At 48.3% G+C, this 17,367-nt stretch overlaps 1 protein-coding gene and 1 long non-coding RNA gene across 11 annotated transcripts in view; one reads left to right on the plus strand and one right to left on the minus strand.

Moving 5' to 3' along the window:
• Positions 1–296: 296 nt before the first annotated feature.
• PRR5L (proline rich 5 like) overlaps positions 297–17,367 on the minus strand; it is an 81,603-nt gene continuing 64,532 nt past the window's right edge. For 9 of the 10 annotated variants that reach the window (XM_045013819.1, XM_045013815.1, XM_045013814.1 and 6 more), the window contains 3 exons: positions 16,518–16,658; positions 14,708–14,834; positions 297–1,232 (listed from right to left, as the gene is read on the minus strand). In XM_045013819.1, coding sequence (XP_044869754.1) covers positions 850–1,232; positions 14,708–14,834; positions 16,518–16,658 — 651 coding nt within the window. In that variant the 3' untranslated portion in view covers positions 297–849. Of the gene's footprint in view, positions 1,233–7,695; positions 12,320–14,707; positions 14,835–16,517; positions 16,659–17,367 lie in introns of those variants that run through there. The other variant, XM_045013821.1, reaches the window with a different exon arrangement.
• On the plus strand, positions 14,046–14,757 carry LOC123368756. The gene is made up of 2 exons (XR_006578883.1): positions 14,046–14,309; positions 14,589–14,757. It is a non-coding gene; the product is annotated as an uncharacterized LOC123368756 (long non-coding RNA).

Consider the following 17,367-nt stretch of genomic DNA (forward strand, 5'->3'; position numbering starts at 1 on the left):
CTAACATTTTTGACAGCACGCCTGATGCCAAAGCCCAAGTAGGGCATGTGAGACCAAATCCTGCCCCGATTTATTCCCCATAAGACTCCACTGACCTCAAATTGGGGTGCACACTGGGGCTGAACATGGACAGGCAATACTCTCAAAGGAAAAACCATTCAGAGCTTTTTAGCTCACTTTGATTTGGGCTTCTCGCTAAGTCAGGTGAAGTCTCTCCCCTGTATGCAGTGGGAGCAAAGAAGAAAGGAAATCCCTCCTCCACCCTCAGAAACCACAAAGCATCTGGGGCAGAGTTCTCCACAAGACTCACAAAGTTTAATCCCTGAGTACAATACATGTAAAATAAAAACCCAACCTCAGGCATCACCATCCTAGCAACAAAGGCCAAGGACCAAGTGAGCTTTTAGCACAGTCTCGCCAGCTGCTGCTGGGAGTTGGAGGAGGGCTCCATTTAATGAGACCAAGGAGTTCGGCATGAGATTGAAAAATGTTCAGATTAATTTCTTTCACTAAAAAGAAAAGGGAAGGAATCTGAGGCTACAGCAGTGGAACTTGGATGTTGAACAGCTCAAGAAGAAACTCTACAGAACACAGAGACAGTGGCATTTAACGCTGAAACCCTTTCAGTCCTGAATGCTCTCCTGGGAGCAGCCTGGTACCTCCATTGACAATGATCCTAGAAAGTCAGAGAGAAAAATCTAAGGTGCCTTTCCCAAGAGACGTGAGAACATAGGCCGTTCCCACAACATGAGCAAATACATCCCCAAGGCTCATGTTCTCCACCGTTCCCAGCAGGAACATCCTTTGGTTTAGTGCACATGGTTATCTCTCCTGGAGGGGACATCCCTTCTAGCTGACTGAGGTGCAGTTCAGTTCCGTAGGTTCCTGCCTGCCCGTTGCTACCAGTCCTTCCGGCCCATCAGCAATACTGGGCTCACTGGAGCATTGCCTGTGGCTGAAGCTGGGCTGCAGGAGGAGGCATTTGTCACTGTTGTCTGGCTCTTCTATCACGATCCCGGTGTGCATCATGGAGGCCATGGCCAGGAGCTGGATATCCGAGTGAGCATTGGCAACGGTGTGGCGACGGATGCTGCCACATTTCTCCAAGTAAGCCTCGCCCTCCTGCTCCGTCAGTGGCGTCAGGGCCGTCTCGCTGGGCTGCCGAGCCGTCACGCTGTGGGAAGAGTAGCTCAGCAGGTTTGCCTTGGGACGAGATCTGGAATACCGTCTCTCTGGAAAATAAAAATGAAGCAGGAGAGATCAGCAGGGCATAGATAAATCCAATAGCATCCCGCTGAATTGAAGAGCTTGCCTTAGGGTATCCTGAAAGTGCATGCAGCAGAGGCAATGCCACCTGCTGGGAAAGTGGGACAAAAACGGACAGGGAGTTTGCAACTCAAGACACTTCTTCAGTGTATGAATCTGACACTCCTCTTACTTATGACAGTGGGAATCAGGTGTAGCTGCACTGAAGCCAATGAGTTAACTTGGGATAAATACGAGTGGTAAATTGTCAAGACACAAATGGCACCTGGGGGCCCAACGTCCACTGAAAGTCAATGGGAGTTGGGTGCCTAACTTCCCTCCTCAACTGTCTCCTAAGAAAGCCCCAGAGAGGATTTGGGGAGCCATTCTTTTGGCCTAACAAATGTATTGCAAGAAAATGCTTTGCCATCAGCTAAAGTCAATATGAAACATACTACACTAGTGTAGTCCACTCTTTGGGGCAGGGCACAGGTTGTTTTGTCACAGCTGCACACACCTATGGTGCCAGCATTATCCTCGTGCACTATACAGATTACATGTGCAACAAGCATGTCACTCGCTGCTGCAATGTGGCCACTTCTGGGGTGGGACACAAAGTGTCATAGAATTTGAGGCCAGAAGGGACCACTAGATCATCTAGTCTGACCTCCTGTGTTTCCCAGGCCACCACCAACACCCACACATTAAACCCAACAACTGAAATGAGGCCAACGTTAGGGTGAACATATTTCCCAAAGGGAAAATAAGACACCGTGAGGGGCCTGAGCTAGTCACCCGAGTCCCCCGACCCCACCTGAGCCTCCTCCCACCCCCATGTGGGGCTGGCCAGAGCCACTTACCCAAGCCCCTCTCCCCTCGCAGGGGGCAGGCAAGACTTGGGTGAGCAGCGATCCACATACTGGATAGGGTTAGCATACTTCCCAAAGGCTGGGGCTGGTGTTGCTGCTCACTTGAGCCCTGCCTGCCCCCCACCAGGCATCGCCACATGCCCCCCTCCATGTTTCTCCGCTCCTAAGTTCCCCCTAAACTGCACGGCCGTGCAGCTGCGCTGGGGGAGAGAGACCTCCCCAGAAGTCCTGGACCTACCATGGTGCCCCTCCCCTGGCCCCAACCAAGCCCAACGTGGAACCTGCCACGTCTGGTGGACACGTGCCCCTCTCCCAGCCCCGACCCAGCCTGGCATACAGCTGCTGCAGCCGAGGGACAGGCACCCCTCCCCCAGCCCCGACCAACGCAGCCTGGACCTGCCGCAGCGGGAAGAGGCGCCTCTCCCTTCCCACAGCCCAGGTGCTGCTGGTGCTGCAAGGAGAGAGAGCTGCGGGAAGGAGTCCTCTCTTCCCATTGTTGCCCAGCTGTTCATCCCCAGCCCCACTCCAGAGCCTGCACCCCAGCCAGAGCCCTCACCCCTTTGCACCCCAACCCTCTGCCCCAGCCCTGAGCCGCTCATCCCTGGCCCCACCCCAGAGCCTGCTACCCCAGCCAGAGCCCTCACCCCATCGTCCCCCAACCCTCTGCCCCAGCCCTGAGCTGCTCATCCCTGGCCCCACCCCAGAGCCTGCACCCCATTCGGAGCCCTCATCCCCATGCACGCCAACCTTCTGCCCCAGCCCTGAGCCCCCTCTCACAGTCCGAACCCGACAGCCTCACCCCACCACATGAATTTTGTTAGTAGCACCAGGTGCGGTGGAGCTGCCGCCAATCATGATCACGGCTTTTTTTTTTTTTTTTTCCCCTCTGGCCGCTTGGGGAGGCAAAAACCCTGGAGCCAGCCCTGTATCCAAGGAAACTAGACTATTATGCACCACAGGCAAAGAATAGGAGGAACCGAGGTGGAGCAGTGCCCAAGGCCCCCACAATTGCAGGTAAATGGTTAAATGAGAGATACCCAGATAATCCTGGCAAGTGACCCACACCCACACACTGCAGTGGAAGATGGACCGCCCCTCCCCCAAGGTCACTCCCAATCTGACCTGGGGGGAAATTCCTCCCTGACCCCACATATGGTGATCAGTAAAACCCTAAGCATGTGAGCAAGAACCAGCGAGCCAAGCAACTGAGACAGAGACTGTTCGGTGCCACCTCAGAGTCCTGGCCCACCCTGCCTAGTGTCCCATCTCCAGCCATGGCCAACAGTTTAGGACAGGAAGTGAAGAACTCAGTGTTCAGTTAGAACTGCTGGGGGAAATTTAGTATGCAGACTGGAATGACCAGAACAGCCAGGACTTGGGGCCTACCACCTTCTCTGCAAAACATCCAAGAAGGCTGAAAAGAGTTCCTTAATTTTAAACTCAACATCTAAGATGTCACCTCCTGCACCACAGTGCATCCCACCAGCGTTCTGAGGCACTGATTCAATACTGACTTTGGTATTTTTAGGAGGAGATGGAGTTTTAACTCCTGTGTCCCGGCTAATTGCCATTCAGGTAATTCCAATCTTCATAACTAAATTCCCCCAGCAGTTCTAACTGAACACAGCATTCTTTCTCATCTCCTGCTCTAAACCAGGGGTCTCAAACATGCGGCCCGCGGGCTGCATGCGGCCCGCAAAGTTATTTTCTGCGGCCCATGAGCTCCTCGCCCCCCCCCCCACAGTGTTTACCTAGAGCTCCAGCCCAGCACACACCGGGGGCAGGGCAGGCTCCCTGCCTGCCTGCCCTGCCCCCGCACTGCTCCGGGAAGCGGAAAGAACGTGGGGAAGAGAGGCGCAGGGGTGTGTGTTGCTGTTGCTTCAGGAAGCTCCCACTGGCCGTGGTTCCCTGTTCCCAGCCAATGGGAGATGCTGGGCCCCTCCTGCACCCCAACCCACTGTCCTATGCCCCCTGCTGCACCCCAACCCCCTGCTGTATCCTGCACCCCGACACCCTGCCCTGAGCCCCCTGCTGCACCCTGCACCCCAACCCCCTTCCCTGAGCCACCTGCCGCACCCCGCACCCCTCCTGCACCCCAGTCCCCTTCCCTGAGCTGCCTGCCGCACCCCTGCCCCCATGCCCTGAGCCCCCTGCCACACCCCACCCCCATCCTGCACGCCAACCCACTGCCGCACCCCTCATCCCTCCTGCACCCCACACCCCAACTCCCCGCCCTGAGCCCCTGCCACATGCCACATCCTTCCTGCACCCCCTGGGGGCAGGAGGGGGCGGAGTTGGGGTGGGGATTTCAGGGAAGGGGTTGGAATGAGGGCAGGGAAGGGGTGGGAAGAGGCAGGGCAGGGGCAGGGCCTCATGGAAGGGGTGGAGTGGGGGCGGGGCTGAGGGCGGTGGGGGGAGGTGTCAGTAATGCAGCCCTCAGGCCAATGTACTAGTCCTCATGTGGCCCTCGTGGTCATTTGAGTTTGAGACCCCCCTGCTCTAAACCATTGTGCAGAGTTGCTATGCATTGTTAAATAGATGGTATGCACTACCCCAGAAATGGCTGTTTTCCAATAGCAGATAAAGTGGATCCCTGTATCTCTCCTACCTATGATCTAAGAGAGTGTCAAGGAACAATTAATTCTTAGGCAGCACTTTTGAGATCCTATAAAATCTGTCCAGCCAAAAAGTGAAAAGCATGAGACACAGAATAACAAACTGCAAAGCACTAGTCGTTGAAGGTTATGAAACATTTTTGGAAGCTTGCATCAGTAAGAAAGGCACGAAACAAACTCTATATTGTGACAGGGAGGGATGAGGGACCAGCCAAAACTCCACCACTGGCAGCAGCCAGGCTATGACAAAACTTCACCCTGATGCTGCCAATAATGCACTCATTCAAAAAGGTTCATTTCAGGCTCAAGGCTTAAGAGAATGGTGGAATCAGTTTTAGGCATGTTACAGGCACAGTAAATGCATTGTTTCCGACCCAACTCCAACTAGCCCCACTGCGAGCTGGACTGGGTATATGGGAGAGTTGTTGGGGATGTCCACATTAGTCCTTTTCTCCTAAAATGTCTCACCATTGCCCACATGTGCACCTCCAATGATAGTAACAATGGGCAACACTGTTGTAGACTGGCCAACAGCATTTTAACCACTGGGTCATAGGCACCAACTCCATGGGTGCTCCAGTTACGGAGCATCCACGGGAGAAAAAATAGTGGGTACTCAGGACCCTCTAGCCACAGTTGTCCAGCAGCAATTGCCGATCAGCTGTTCAGGCAGCTGCCACCAATCAGTTGTTTGGTGGCTGGGAGCGGCGCTTGGGGGAGGGCGGAGAGCAGGGAGCAGTGGGTGGACTGGGCCTTGGGGGAAGGCTTGGAGCGGGGCAGGAAGAAGCAGGCTGAGGGCGGGGCCTTGGAGGAGGGAAGAGGCTGAGCAAGGTGAAGCCTCAGGGGGAGGTGGAGCGGGGGAGCAGGACCTCAGGGGAGGGGGTGGAGCAGGGGGTGGATACCCCCAGGGAAAAAGAAAACTCAGTGACTATGCCCTGGGTCATCTAAGTGTGCTAGTGTGCTGCTGGCTGAGAGTTTACCCTAATGCTCCCAAGGGAGGAGTGGTCACTGAGCGACATTTTTATTTGTAGGAAAATTAGTCTAGCATAGACAAGACCTAAATTACTCAGTGGCAGTCGCTGCCTCTCCATCTTTCCTGGTGAAACATAGGACTGGAAGGGACCTCCCTGGTCATAGAGTCCAGTCCCCTGCTATCGCAGGTAACCACGTCATATCAGCCTGTTCATAAATGTATCAAGTCCCATCATAAACTAGTTAGGTTGTTTGCCCCCAATACCCCTAACAAGAGGCTGTTCCAGGACTTCACTCCTCCGATGGTTAGAAACCTAATTTCCAGCCTAAGCTTGCTCATGGCCATTCATTCTTGTGCCAACATTGTCCTTAACCTTAAATAGATTTTCTCCCTCTCTGGTGTTTACCCCCTAGTGTATTTATAGAGAGCAATCATATGATAGCTTCTGCTTTTCTGACTGAAGTAAACAAACCCAAAGGTTGACACAGTGAGAGACAGAAGCCAGGGCAACAGTTACTTAGCTCAGTAACTTCAATCTCGCTAGACTTTAACCCTCTCAGGCTTGACAAACCCCAAGGGCCAGGAGGCAAGGTGGCTCAATTGCTTTTTTTGTGTGTGGGGGGGGGCGGGGGGGGTTCATCTCAACCCCCAGGGTTTACTGCATTAGTACTTAGTCTCCAGGAGATCAAACTGAACTAAGCTGTGGAAAATGCTGCCCACTTCCCTTTTTGTTTTGTTGCAGGTTCTGCCTCAGAAGATGGAATTTTGGTTCTTTTCTCTGTTTCTAAACACTCCATTTTTAAAAACGGTTATATCCTTCATCATAGCAGGGCAGATTTGAGGACTACCCAAACCCAAGACCGTTCACCTGGCAAATTCACAGCCAGAACAAACAGGGGACTCAACACAAGGAGAAAAATCACAAGCAAATAGGCCTCTTGCATTAACTTAAAAAATTACTTCTCTAGGAATAAAGCTCCATTGGGTTTTGAGTGTGTGTAAATGTTCGTTCTGTTGAAAGAGGCAAGTCTGACAACCCTGCAGATTAAAGTCCTTCCAGAGCAAGTACAGCAGTGCAAGCCTCCCCACAAACCAGGCTCCCACTATGCCTGAGACCAACCCCAGGCCTCAAAAGAGAGCGCATTTGCCTTTCGCTCCTTGGCCTCTCTGTTGGCAATTTCTGTGATGTGGACAGCCAGCCAGTCCCCACCCACATCCGCTCTCACATGCTAAATAGAGTCAAGCCTGGTCAGAATTTGGATTGGGAGATTTTAAATAAAGAGTTGCAACAAGTGGTGATAGTGATTCAATGGGTGGTGCTCTTAGCCTTAAATCAGTGCCCAGGCATGGCTATAGGGTGCTTTGCTGCTGTCCTTTGTGTGAGGATCAAAGCCGAGGTGCTACTCAGCCTTCCCAAGACATCTTTTGCAAGAACATAGGTAGACAAATTTCAGTAACTTATCGCCAGTGACTGAACTCCTTCTCCTGGGTTTTCAGCTGGAGAAGTTAAATCCTAACTCTCTCTGCTAAAAATTGTTCTGTACAGCTGCTGATGCAGACAAACTGACGCATTCCACCCCACAGATTGCTGCATTTCACTGATTTCTTCCTGCAGTCTAAAATGCTTTGGGATGAAAAGTGCTGCTCAAGTTGGTATTATGAGCCAGTTGCAGTGCAATAGTACATAATGGGAAGCATATGACAACAGACTTGATAACCAAGCAAAGTGGACTTTAATAGAAAGGGACAGCTTCAAAAATTACAGGGATAAGATCTCCTGTGCTGCTGGAATTTGCTAGGACTGAGGCTGTTTAAACTGTAGGCCAGGGGTCGGCAACCTTTCAGAAGTGCTGTGCCGAGTCTTCATTTATTCACTCTGATTTAAAGTTTCCCGTGCCGGTAATACATTTTAACGTTTTTAGAAGATCTCTTTCTATAAGTCTATAATATATAACTATTGTTGTATGTAAAGTAAATAAAGTTTTTAAAATGTTTAAGAAGCTTCATTTAAAATTAAATTAAAAGGCAGAGCCCCCCGGACTGGTGGCCAGGACCCGGGCAGTGTGAGTGCCACTGAAAACCAGCTCGCGTGCCGCCTTCGGCATGTGTGCCATAAGTTGCTTACCCCTGCTGTAGGTTATTTATTGCAGTTAGCTGGGGTAAGGAGAGAGCTGAATGGCAGCATTCTACTGGGCCAGCATATGACCCCACTTTTCTAAATTAGATTTTGCAGTGGCTTCACATGTCTCTCATTTGTTTAGAGCTCTGGATTCCATACTTTCAATTATCCCTTCCAGCTGCCAGCTTGAAATGAAAGCAACAAAGGCAACTAGAAAACCTCTGTGAAGCTGGCAAGCAAGGCCTGAGGAGATCTCTCCAACCCAAATGCAACAGAGCAGATAGTTACACCAACTGGAGCCAGATGAAGGGGCAAGAGCCCATTCAGAAGAAGTATAGAGGCAATGAAGATCTTAGCTGAGCTTAAGGGAGGAAAGATGGTCCAGTAGTTAGGGCCCTAGACTAGGACTTGGAAGACCCAGGTTCAGTTCCATGTGATCTTGGGCCAGTCAGTTAGACCCAGATCTGCAAAGGTATTTAGGCTCCTAACTTTCACTGAAAGATGATCATTGATTTCAATGGATGTTAGGAGCCTAAAGTCTCTCAGGACAAATCCTGAAAGGTTACTTTGGCATTGCAACCCCTAATGGCTATCTGGCCTGCTGCTTTGTGGAATCCTCAGCAGGCACTTAGCCCAACTCTTCCCCCTTATTTAGTGCATCTAAGTCCTGCTAGAGAAAGGGCTCCTCAGAAGCCAGCAAACTGAATAGGGCGCCACATAAACTCATACAGCAGGGAAATCCTGGGGAGAAGGCAGGGTTTAGACAACTAAGTGTTTGTCCTGATGTGCCAGGTCAAAAGAGAGGGGCCTCTCTCTGTGCAGGATCCTCAGCTGTGAACTCTCTCCTGGGAGGAGGCACCCAAGGCAGCTTAGAATCTGAGCAACTGAAACCCTCTCTCGCCTGCTCATGCTTGATACCTCTTGTGACACTCGCAGCGTACCCCCTGTATTCATTATTAGTATATCATTGTGATATTGCATATAAAGCATGCCTTGTAAAGTATCATGGGAAAGGTTCTGATCTGCTAAAACCCACTGTTCCAGCTAAATATGTATATCATCAGTGCATATGAACTTATGAGACTGTGTTGGATGGTTGTCACTAAAATATGCAGTGGGTTTGGGAAGCCCCCAGATTCTAGCTCCCCAAAGACAATAACGAGGGGCATAACCAATACCCGGGCAGATGTCAAACAACTATCAACAGCCATTGTCCAGCAAGGGAGCTACAATGCAATGACACACTTGCACAAGGCACACCAGGGGAATTGCTTAACCTTGCCTGGTGAATCAGCAATACTTACCAGACATGCCTGGACTTATGCTCTCCAAGCACATGGACTAAGGGTATAAAACAGAACAGCGTGGCCCCAGGCTTTGCCTTTCCTCCTCCCTCACCTATGCTGCAAGCAACAAGGACACTCAGAAGACTGAAGCCTCCAACAGAGGAGACTGGCCCAGGTTTCAAGGGTGAAACCTGGGTATTATGAACTGTAACATCCAGTGGGGTGAGAAAACTGCTTGATCTAAATACTGCTTAGTGTCTTACAGGTTTAAAATTTAGATTGTGCGCGTATTTTGTTTTCTTTGGTAACTAATTCTGACTTTTTGCCTCTCACTTATAATCACTTTAAGTCTACCTTTTGTAGCCAATAAACTTGTTTTACTATTTATCTTTACCCAGTGAGTTTGCCTGAAGTGTGTGGTAAATCTGCTCAGGTTTACAAAGGCTGGTGTATATCCACTTTCCATTGATGAAGTGGAGAACTCATTAATAAACTTGCACTGCTCATCGTGAGCAGTGCACGATGGTATATTCCTGAGGTACAAGGCTGGGAGTTAGGGGGATTTGGCTGGCGCCTTTCTCTGTGTGATTCATGAGCAGCTCTGGAAGCATTCATGCAATTCTAGCTGGACGGGGGGCTCCACATGCGGTTGTGCTGAGTGATAACAGTGCCTGGAGGGGATTGCTGCTTGTCACTAGCAAAGCATTGTGAGAGACAGCCCAGGGTGGAGACTTAAGGGGTCACAGTGACCCCACAATCCCAGGCTGCACCCTGGGGCTCCCAGCACACTTCTCTTACATTTACCTTAGGTCTCCCTGTGCCCCAGCTGTCTTTTCTGACAGTATCATGCTTCAGCCCATCTATCAGGAATCAGGTCTGTGCTCAGGTCAGGCCTCTCTGGTGAGACAGGTATTCTCCTGCCTAGTTTGAGAATCCTGCTTTGGGGCACCCGGGGCTCTGAGCAGCTTGTTAGCTGTGGCATGGAACTGGGGCATAAGCAGCTTTGGGAATGTCCACTGACAGAAATGTAGGCACCTAAAGGGTCAGTCGGCAGGGTTAAGGTGGAAGTTTTGAAAGTGTCAGTGGCACCTAAAGGAGGATTTAGGCCTCAGTTCCCTGTCTGTGAAATGGGGGATAACAGCTCTTCTCTACCACACAGGGGTGTTGTGAGATAAATAAATATATTAAAGATTGTGGTGGGCTTAGATACTAATGTAATGGGGAACACATATATACTCCAGAAGGGATCACACCGTAACATGTAGTGGAAAGGAACTGACTCTGCACTACTATGAAAGAAGCTAGAATAATTCTTTGCCCTGTCTGTACCTGGAAATGAATAGCCTCAAATTACAGCTATCAGAAGAAGAGAGATCAATGGATTCACCTGGGCAGATGATGTGTGGAGAGGTGCTAAAAATAGACAGAGGGCAGGGAGTTTAGTGGCCCTCAGTTGAACCAAAGCTCATCTCCTCTTGGCCAGATTGAGCAATTAGCATGGCTGGCACCAGAATTTGTTAAACCTGATTAGACCAAGAGTCCAGCAAGTCTAATGTTGCCACCAACGGTGGCAAATGTGCTTCAGCCCATTTTGCTTTGTTCTCTCCTAAGCTCTGCGCATTGCTCACTATGCAGCATGCCATTGCATCAAATCCATAACAACCAGCCAATCCCAGTTGCAATGTACCTAGACAGTTGTGTATGGCTGTCATGCAGAGGAGTAGGAGAGAAGAAAATTCCTTCCTGGCCCCTCGAAGAGAGTACCAGAAGGTGCTCTGGAGTGCGAAGCAGAGTTCTGACACATGCAACACCAGAGACCTCACTCTATTCCTTTCTGATCTTCAAAACTTTCCTGCAGGGCAGGACTCTGGAGAAAAAGGTGTTCTGGTTTTCCATTTCCAAAACTCAGTCACCCTAGCTTAGAGCCAAGGGCTGAAAGCCAGGATGAGTTTGGGCTCAATCCCAGTGCAGCCAACTCGCTGTGCAGAAGGTGAAGGGAGCGCTGGCTGTGGGTATGGACAGCATTACTCATGGGTTTATAGGAGATGATTCAAACCAGAAACAAGGCCATATCTCACATCCTCCCAGAAGCCACACAAGATTCTGCTCTGAGGAAATTCTCATGAATAGCTGAGCTGGGATTTTAGTTCACGTTTGATTTGTTAGGAGTGAAATAGGAACTTGAATGGGAGGTTTTTGGAGGGAATCTTTGGATACATACCCAGATGAGCACTGACATTCCTGCCAAACAGCCTCTGCATGTTGGGTCAGTCACGCAGTTCCACCTTCTTCCCCATTTATAATGCAAACACTTGTTTTCTGGGGCAGCTGTGGTAAGTTATACGGGACAGAACTACAAACAGGAAGGGGGTAAGGCAAGAGCAGCGAAAGAGAACTTGAAAGAATAGGGGAGGCTAATCTCTAACAGTGTCACGTTGCCAAGATCCAACCTCATTCACAGTGACAGGCTGCTTGTATGACAGGACAGAAGTAAAATGAGTTCTCAAGGGCTGAATCCAGCCTCCCTATGCTCAGGCTCTCAGATCCTGCCTTCCCTGCCAGTGCCACATTTTATCTTTGTAAATTGCTGCTTTTGGTGCTACTCCTACTAATATCCCCAGTCTCCATCATCCCCTTTCATTTTGGTTCCGGCTGCATTCCCTGCCCATTTTAAAATCAAGTTTAATGTGAATTGAAGGTAGGCAGATTGACAACCCTGGAGGCTGAAGTCCTTTCTTTACCTACAGCAGGGCCTGGCCAGTGCAAACTTCCTGATCTCAAAAAAACAAAACAAACCAAGCTTTATTCCCTAATCCTGACCTGAAGGATCCAGCTCTAGGGAGGAGAGGTTAATTCAGGTTCAACAGCCCTTTTATTCAGTCCTTGGATTCTGTTATCCAGAGTCCAACTAATCATTCTGCAGAGGCTACTACAGTGCTATGTAATCACATGGACCCCTCTGGATTTCACAGCTGTTATGCTGCACATTGAGATCCCAGATTGCTACCTCTTGGCTCTTTCAGAACCAGAGAGAGAGGAGCCTGCAGACTAGGGAGAGGGTTTTGCAAAATGTGCGTGTGCTTTTGAAATGCCAAGATTATCTGGGGAAGAGTTCTGCTTTGCTGTCAAGACTGTGTAACACAAACACAAGTTTTCCCTTCTTCTTTTTCCCTGCCAGTTCAGAAAAGGAAGGGTCTGGAGCAAAAGACCATCTGGGGAAAAAAAACACACAAATGAACAGCAACTAAATCAAAGTAAACACAATGATTTTAAGTGCACAAACTTTACAAGGCCAGATTGGATTTAACTGGTTTTTATGACACTAGCTCCTTCTTTATTTGGCAGGAAACAAGATGGCTAGAAACTTTCACAGGGGTCAGGTGGCTACACTTAAAACTATTCCAGCAGGATGCAAATTCCCTTAAGCGACCAGACACATAGACCCATCGGGTCAACACTCAGTTGCCCTGTGTGGGGTAAGGGTTAATCATCTAGGACAAGCAGTCTGTACAGTGATCAGGTTTGCACGTGGAAGTGCAGGTGGCCTAACCACTTCTAGCTTCATGAATGGATGTAAGAATGACGGCAACTTAGCACTGCTACAGCATATATTGAATATTTGCTAATTTGTCCAACATCCCCATTTTATTGAGCGAGGGAGGAACAAAAGGCCCATAGAAATAACTCACCTGAAGGTCACACAGTGAGTCTTTGATAGAGCCAGGATGGAGGCCAAGTCCCAGTCAGGTGCCATAACCACAAGGCTATCTTTTCTCCCCTGCTCTAGAGACTGAGGAGGAGGGGCTATGTGTCTCCAGTTATCATACTGAGATTCCTGTGACAGATATGGACATTTCCTGCAATATCCTTAAATGGCCTTACTCTATTAAATTTATGTATTATCATGGGCCAGGGTTGTATGTAACTTCTCATACAGATATAACAGATGTGACAGATATAAGACCTGGGAGTTCAAAGCACTACACTGAAAATGTGTATTGTTCTAAAAGTATGGACTTTTAGAACAATACATGTTAAGTAGATTTCTTGGGGAAGTCCTACAGAGAAGTTAATGCAAATTTCCCAACTCCACTTATGCAAATACCCAGCCTTTTGAAGCTATGCCATGAGGAAAAGGGCATTGTCTCCGGATTACTTGTTACAGAAGGCCAGGATCAAAGGCCCAAGCTGTATAAAGAAATGGCTGATGTGCCCAGCCTTTGTTCTGGTTCTGGATCTAAGAGGTATATGAACTTGTAACCATAGGAAAAACCCAGCTGTGAGTTTGAACCTACCCAACCCTGAGGTTGGAGTTAGGGATGACCTCTGGTTAGCTAGCATGCATGTAGGAATTCTTATAGTTTTTTATAGGTTTTCTCTGTAGTGCTTTCACCTTAAGAATAAATGTGCTTGCCTAGAGGAGCTGTGTGGTAACATAACTGAGGGCAACACACCAATTTTAGCCCTCAGGGAGAAGCAAAGCACAGACGCTGGGATTTTCAGACAATATGGCTTACTGCGGATATCACAGTGTAATATAAGGAGCAGAGTTGCGCAGCCTTAAAATTCCAAGGGAGAGTCAGCCACAGGTCTCCAACCAAAAGAGATGATAGCCGGGAGCTGGAAGCCTAAATTAGGAACCACAGAGTGGGAATATAGGTGTAGTTACCCTGAAACTGTGACCCCTTTCTAAAATGAGGCCTATCGTCTATGAAATGCTACAAACTGAACAGGGGACGCTTTTTTATACCATCCCTTTGGTTGCAGAGTCAGATTGTGATCTTTCACTCCAGTTAGTTCTGCCTTCTCCCGAAAGCCAGGATCCAAAGCTGGGCTTCTGGAGCATGGTAACTCATTGGAGAGATTCCTTTTGTAGAGGGACGTCTCCTGGAGTCACAGCATACCCTCACTCAGAGTGTAGTGCTCTAGATAGCCACCTAAGTAGTCAAGACCTAAACCACCCCTTTTTATTCACAATCTTTGGGGTAGCTTTTCTTGCCCAGAAACCCCAGGCGGTGAACACCAAAAGACAGTAGAAAATCTCTGTAAGAAAAACTTAACCATTGAGAACCAACACCTGGAAACTCATTGCCTTAACGATCTGGCAGATGTAACAGCTACTCCAGAAACTGAGGGGGAGAGGAGAACACCGGCAACTGGAAGTGGTTGTGGAATGAGGGGATCAGATAGAAGAGGGAGGAGGTGAGTGTTGAAGGAGGAGAGATCAGATCTCGTGCTGGCTGAGAGGGTGAGCAATCTAAAAGCCAAGATGCTGGAAATAAGCAGAGTGCAGTGACAGCTTGTAATCATTCCACCCACAGGAGCAACCTGAGAGTGGGGAGTGTTGTGGGGTTTCATTACAGCTCACTGTGGCATGAGAAAAGATTAAAGCCTTTCACATGTGCATAAATTACATCCAGGGCTGTATTGATCAGAATCCACTTGGGGACATTTTAACCTTTGATTCTTTCTCTCTCACAGAGCTGTGCACCTGTCAGTTCCCATCTCTTTGTCTGGCACAGCTGCACATTTCCTTACATGAACCAGTGGGGGTGCCTGAATAAGAGGACTTACATCAGCTTCAGTGTGACATGTCTTACCGAGTGCGCAGGTGCCGCCAGGGAAGCTGTGATCCTCACACAAGCCCAGGTATGGAGAGACCACCTGTTTGACCAGCTCTTCCAGCAGTACGTAGCCCTTGCTGGGGCCTGTAGGTTCATGGACTCCCTGCAATTCAAGCATTAAAGCAAATGTGTCATCACACAACTACACAGCTTCCAGTCACATATTCTGGGAGCCAGAATGCCTGGGGTCTACTTCCAGTTCTAAAGGAGTAGAAACATGGGGATATTTATGGCAGAATTATACCACTGAAGTTATACCAGTATAACTCCACATGTAAACATCTTATTCTGGAACAAGAGTGCCTTTATGACACTTAGCAACATAATCTAAACCAGAAAAAGGCACTCTTCATGTGTGGACACACTTATTCTGCAAGAAGAATGCCTTTTCTGGTTTAGCTTATGTTGCAAAGCATCATAAAGACCCTAGTCTTCCAGAATAAGAGTGTCCACTGTATCAGTATAACTGTACTAATATAATTATACTGGTAAAGTTCTGCCAGTAAATTTCCCTATAAAGATAAGTCCCTACATTGACTTGGGCAAATCACTGCCCCTCCCTGAACAGGAACTGTGAGTCACCACCCCTCTCTTCTCCTTCTTTTACCTGTAAAGCTAACCTGTCTAACCCAGGTGTTTGATGCTAGAAACTCATTATAGATTTCCATAGTTTTCTTGCAAAGACTAGCTAAGAATTTCTCCTTTTAGTGATAAATTCCTCACTCTGGCAATTGCCCCTCTACACTCTCAACCTTCTTTTCCTAAAATCTTTAAAAGAGAAATTCAACCTTCACTCGGATGGCTCCTGTTAGCACCACTTGGGTTACAATAATTATGGTTGGAAAACTAAAAGTTCTTAGGTAAACACAAGCTTAGCCACTTTCCACACTGATTGTGCTTCAGAAACTTTAATTGCTGTTGGTTTTTCTCTCTCTCTTCCTTTTAAAGGAAAAAAAAAACCATGGAAACTGTATGGAAATAAAACCCAGAGGAGCCTACATAAAGGTCTGGAATCTGGATATTTTCCATGGTTTCCACATCAGGCTGTATAGGATGACACAGCTGGTACACTTGGATGCGCAGATCATACGTGGAAGATTCTGTTCCTGTTCCCTTGAGGTTTGGATGGGTAGGCTGGTTCCCTTAGAACATTTGTGTTGCTTGAGAGGGGCCCTTGGAAGATCTATAGCCCATTGCCTGCTGCCAAGAGTACTCCTCCCATCAATGCTCTTCCCCTCACAGGCAAAGCTGGACCCCAGCTCAACCCCCTCCCTAGCTGAGAAAGCCTGTATTAGAAGTGAATGGCCAGTGCTCATCAGATTCCATTGTGTCTTGTGAGTGAGAGAGAGCACTTCCCTGTCAGTGTAAAGCTGTTGAACTAGAAGAACTCGTATATGGGGGTCGCAACTATGAGAACTGTAATCAGAAGTGAAAGGCATTTGGAGATGCTCTAAGATCCGTGTGTAAGTGAAGCAAGAGCACTGGGACTTCTCAGTCACCAAGGGAAAAGCCCCAAGACCCCAGAGTTTGGTTCATTTCCTTTCCACTGGGACAGCTTGACCCCCTTCGACCCATTTGCTCAGGAAACTCAAGCCACAATGATAATGTTCAGTTTAGTTCATTTTCATGTCCAGCTTCCCCACATGAACACACACAACTCTTTCCCCAGCCTCATCATGCCAACTGATTTTCCTCTTTCCAGGGGCAATATGAATTGGTAGCTGTGAGATGTGTATGCATGGGTGAGAGACAGATAGAAGGAGAAAAAAGAAAGGAAATTCCCTACCTGTAGAACCAGCAGCATCTGGACAATGGAAGCTGGGAGCTTTGTTTGGACTAGAGGAAGAATCTCTTCCAACTTCACCTTTAATAAGACCAAGTCTCTGAAGCCGAGCAGGGCAATCTGGCGGATAGTCAATTCCTGACCCTGAAAAAATACAGTTTGGAAATGTGTGTGTGCATAATGCGCACGCACACACACACACACACACAAAGCCTGTCTTGCAAATTATTGTTGTGTGTGCTGTTACGGTAGAGCACCCATCAGCTGCTCAGCCTCATGATTCCTTGTACTGTTGAGCAGCCTATCTAGAGAGCACCTTTCCTGCCCCATTTCTAATCTATGAGTGACAAACTCCTGAAGCCCATGACTGATGACAGTCATGCAAAAAATAAGCCATGATCTCAGCAGAAAATGACACATTCACAAAACCCAAACCACTGTTTTGGTTGTTATTAGAATTAGCAGTCTGAAACCCAGGACTGGTACAGCCACTGTTGTGTTGCTGGTCAGACTTCAGGCACATTGGCTATGCTGGGAGAGGATGAATTTGTATAGCATGCACCTGAACTATGACTGCTTCTAGTCTGTGTCAGACCCCATATTGAACACCAACATTTAGCGTTGGAAATTGCAAATGAAAATACAATTTAATTAATTATTAGGTTTACTATTCACTTTGGGCCAGAGCCAACCCCTGTCTCATTCTTTCCACTGAAGGCAAGGGAAGCAACAGCTTTGGCTTTCCAATGTGACTAGATTAAAAGAGGGTTTTGTTTTCATTTTCAACATTAATGATAGGGCACCTGTAAAGGTTTAACAGATGAAGATGTTGAAATATTTCACAGCATATTTA

Source organism: Mauremys mutica, chromosome 4, assembly GCF_020497125.1.
Source record: "Mauremys mutica isolate MM-2020 ecotype Southern chromosome 4, ASM2049712v1, whole genome shotgun sequence".
Lineage (NCBI taxonomy): Eukaryota > Metazoa > Chordata > Testudines > Geoemydidae > Mauremys > Mauremys mutica.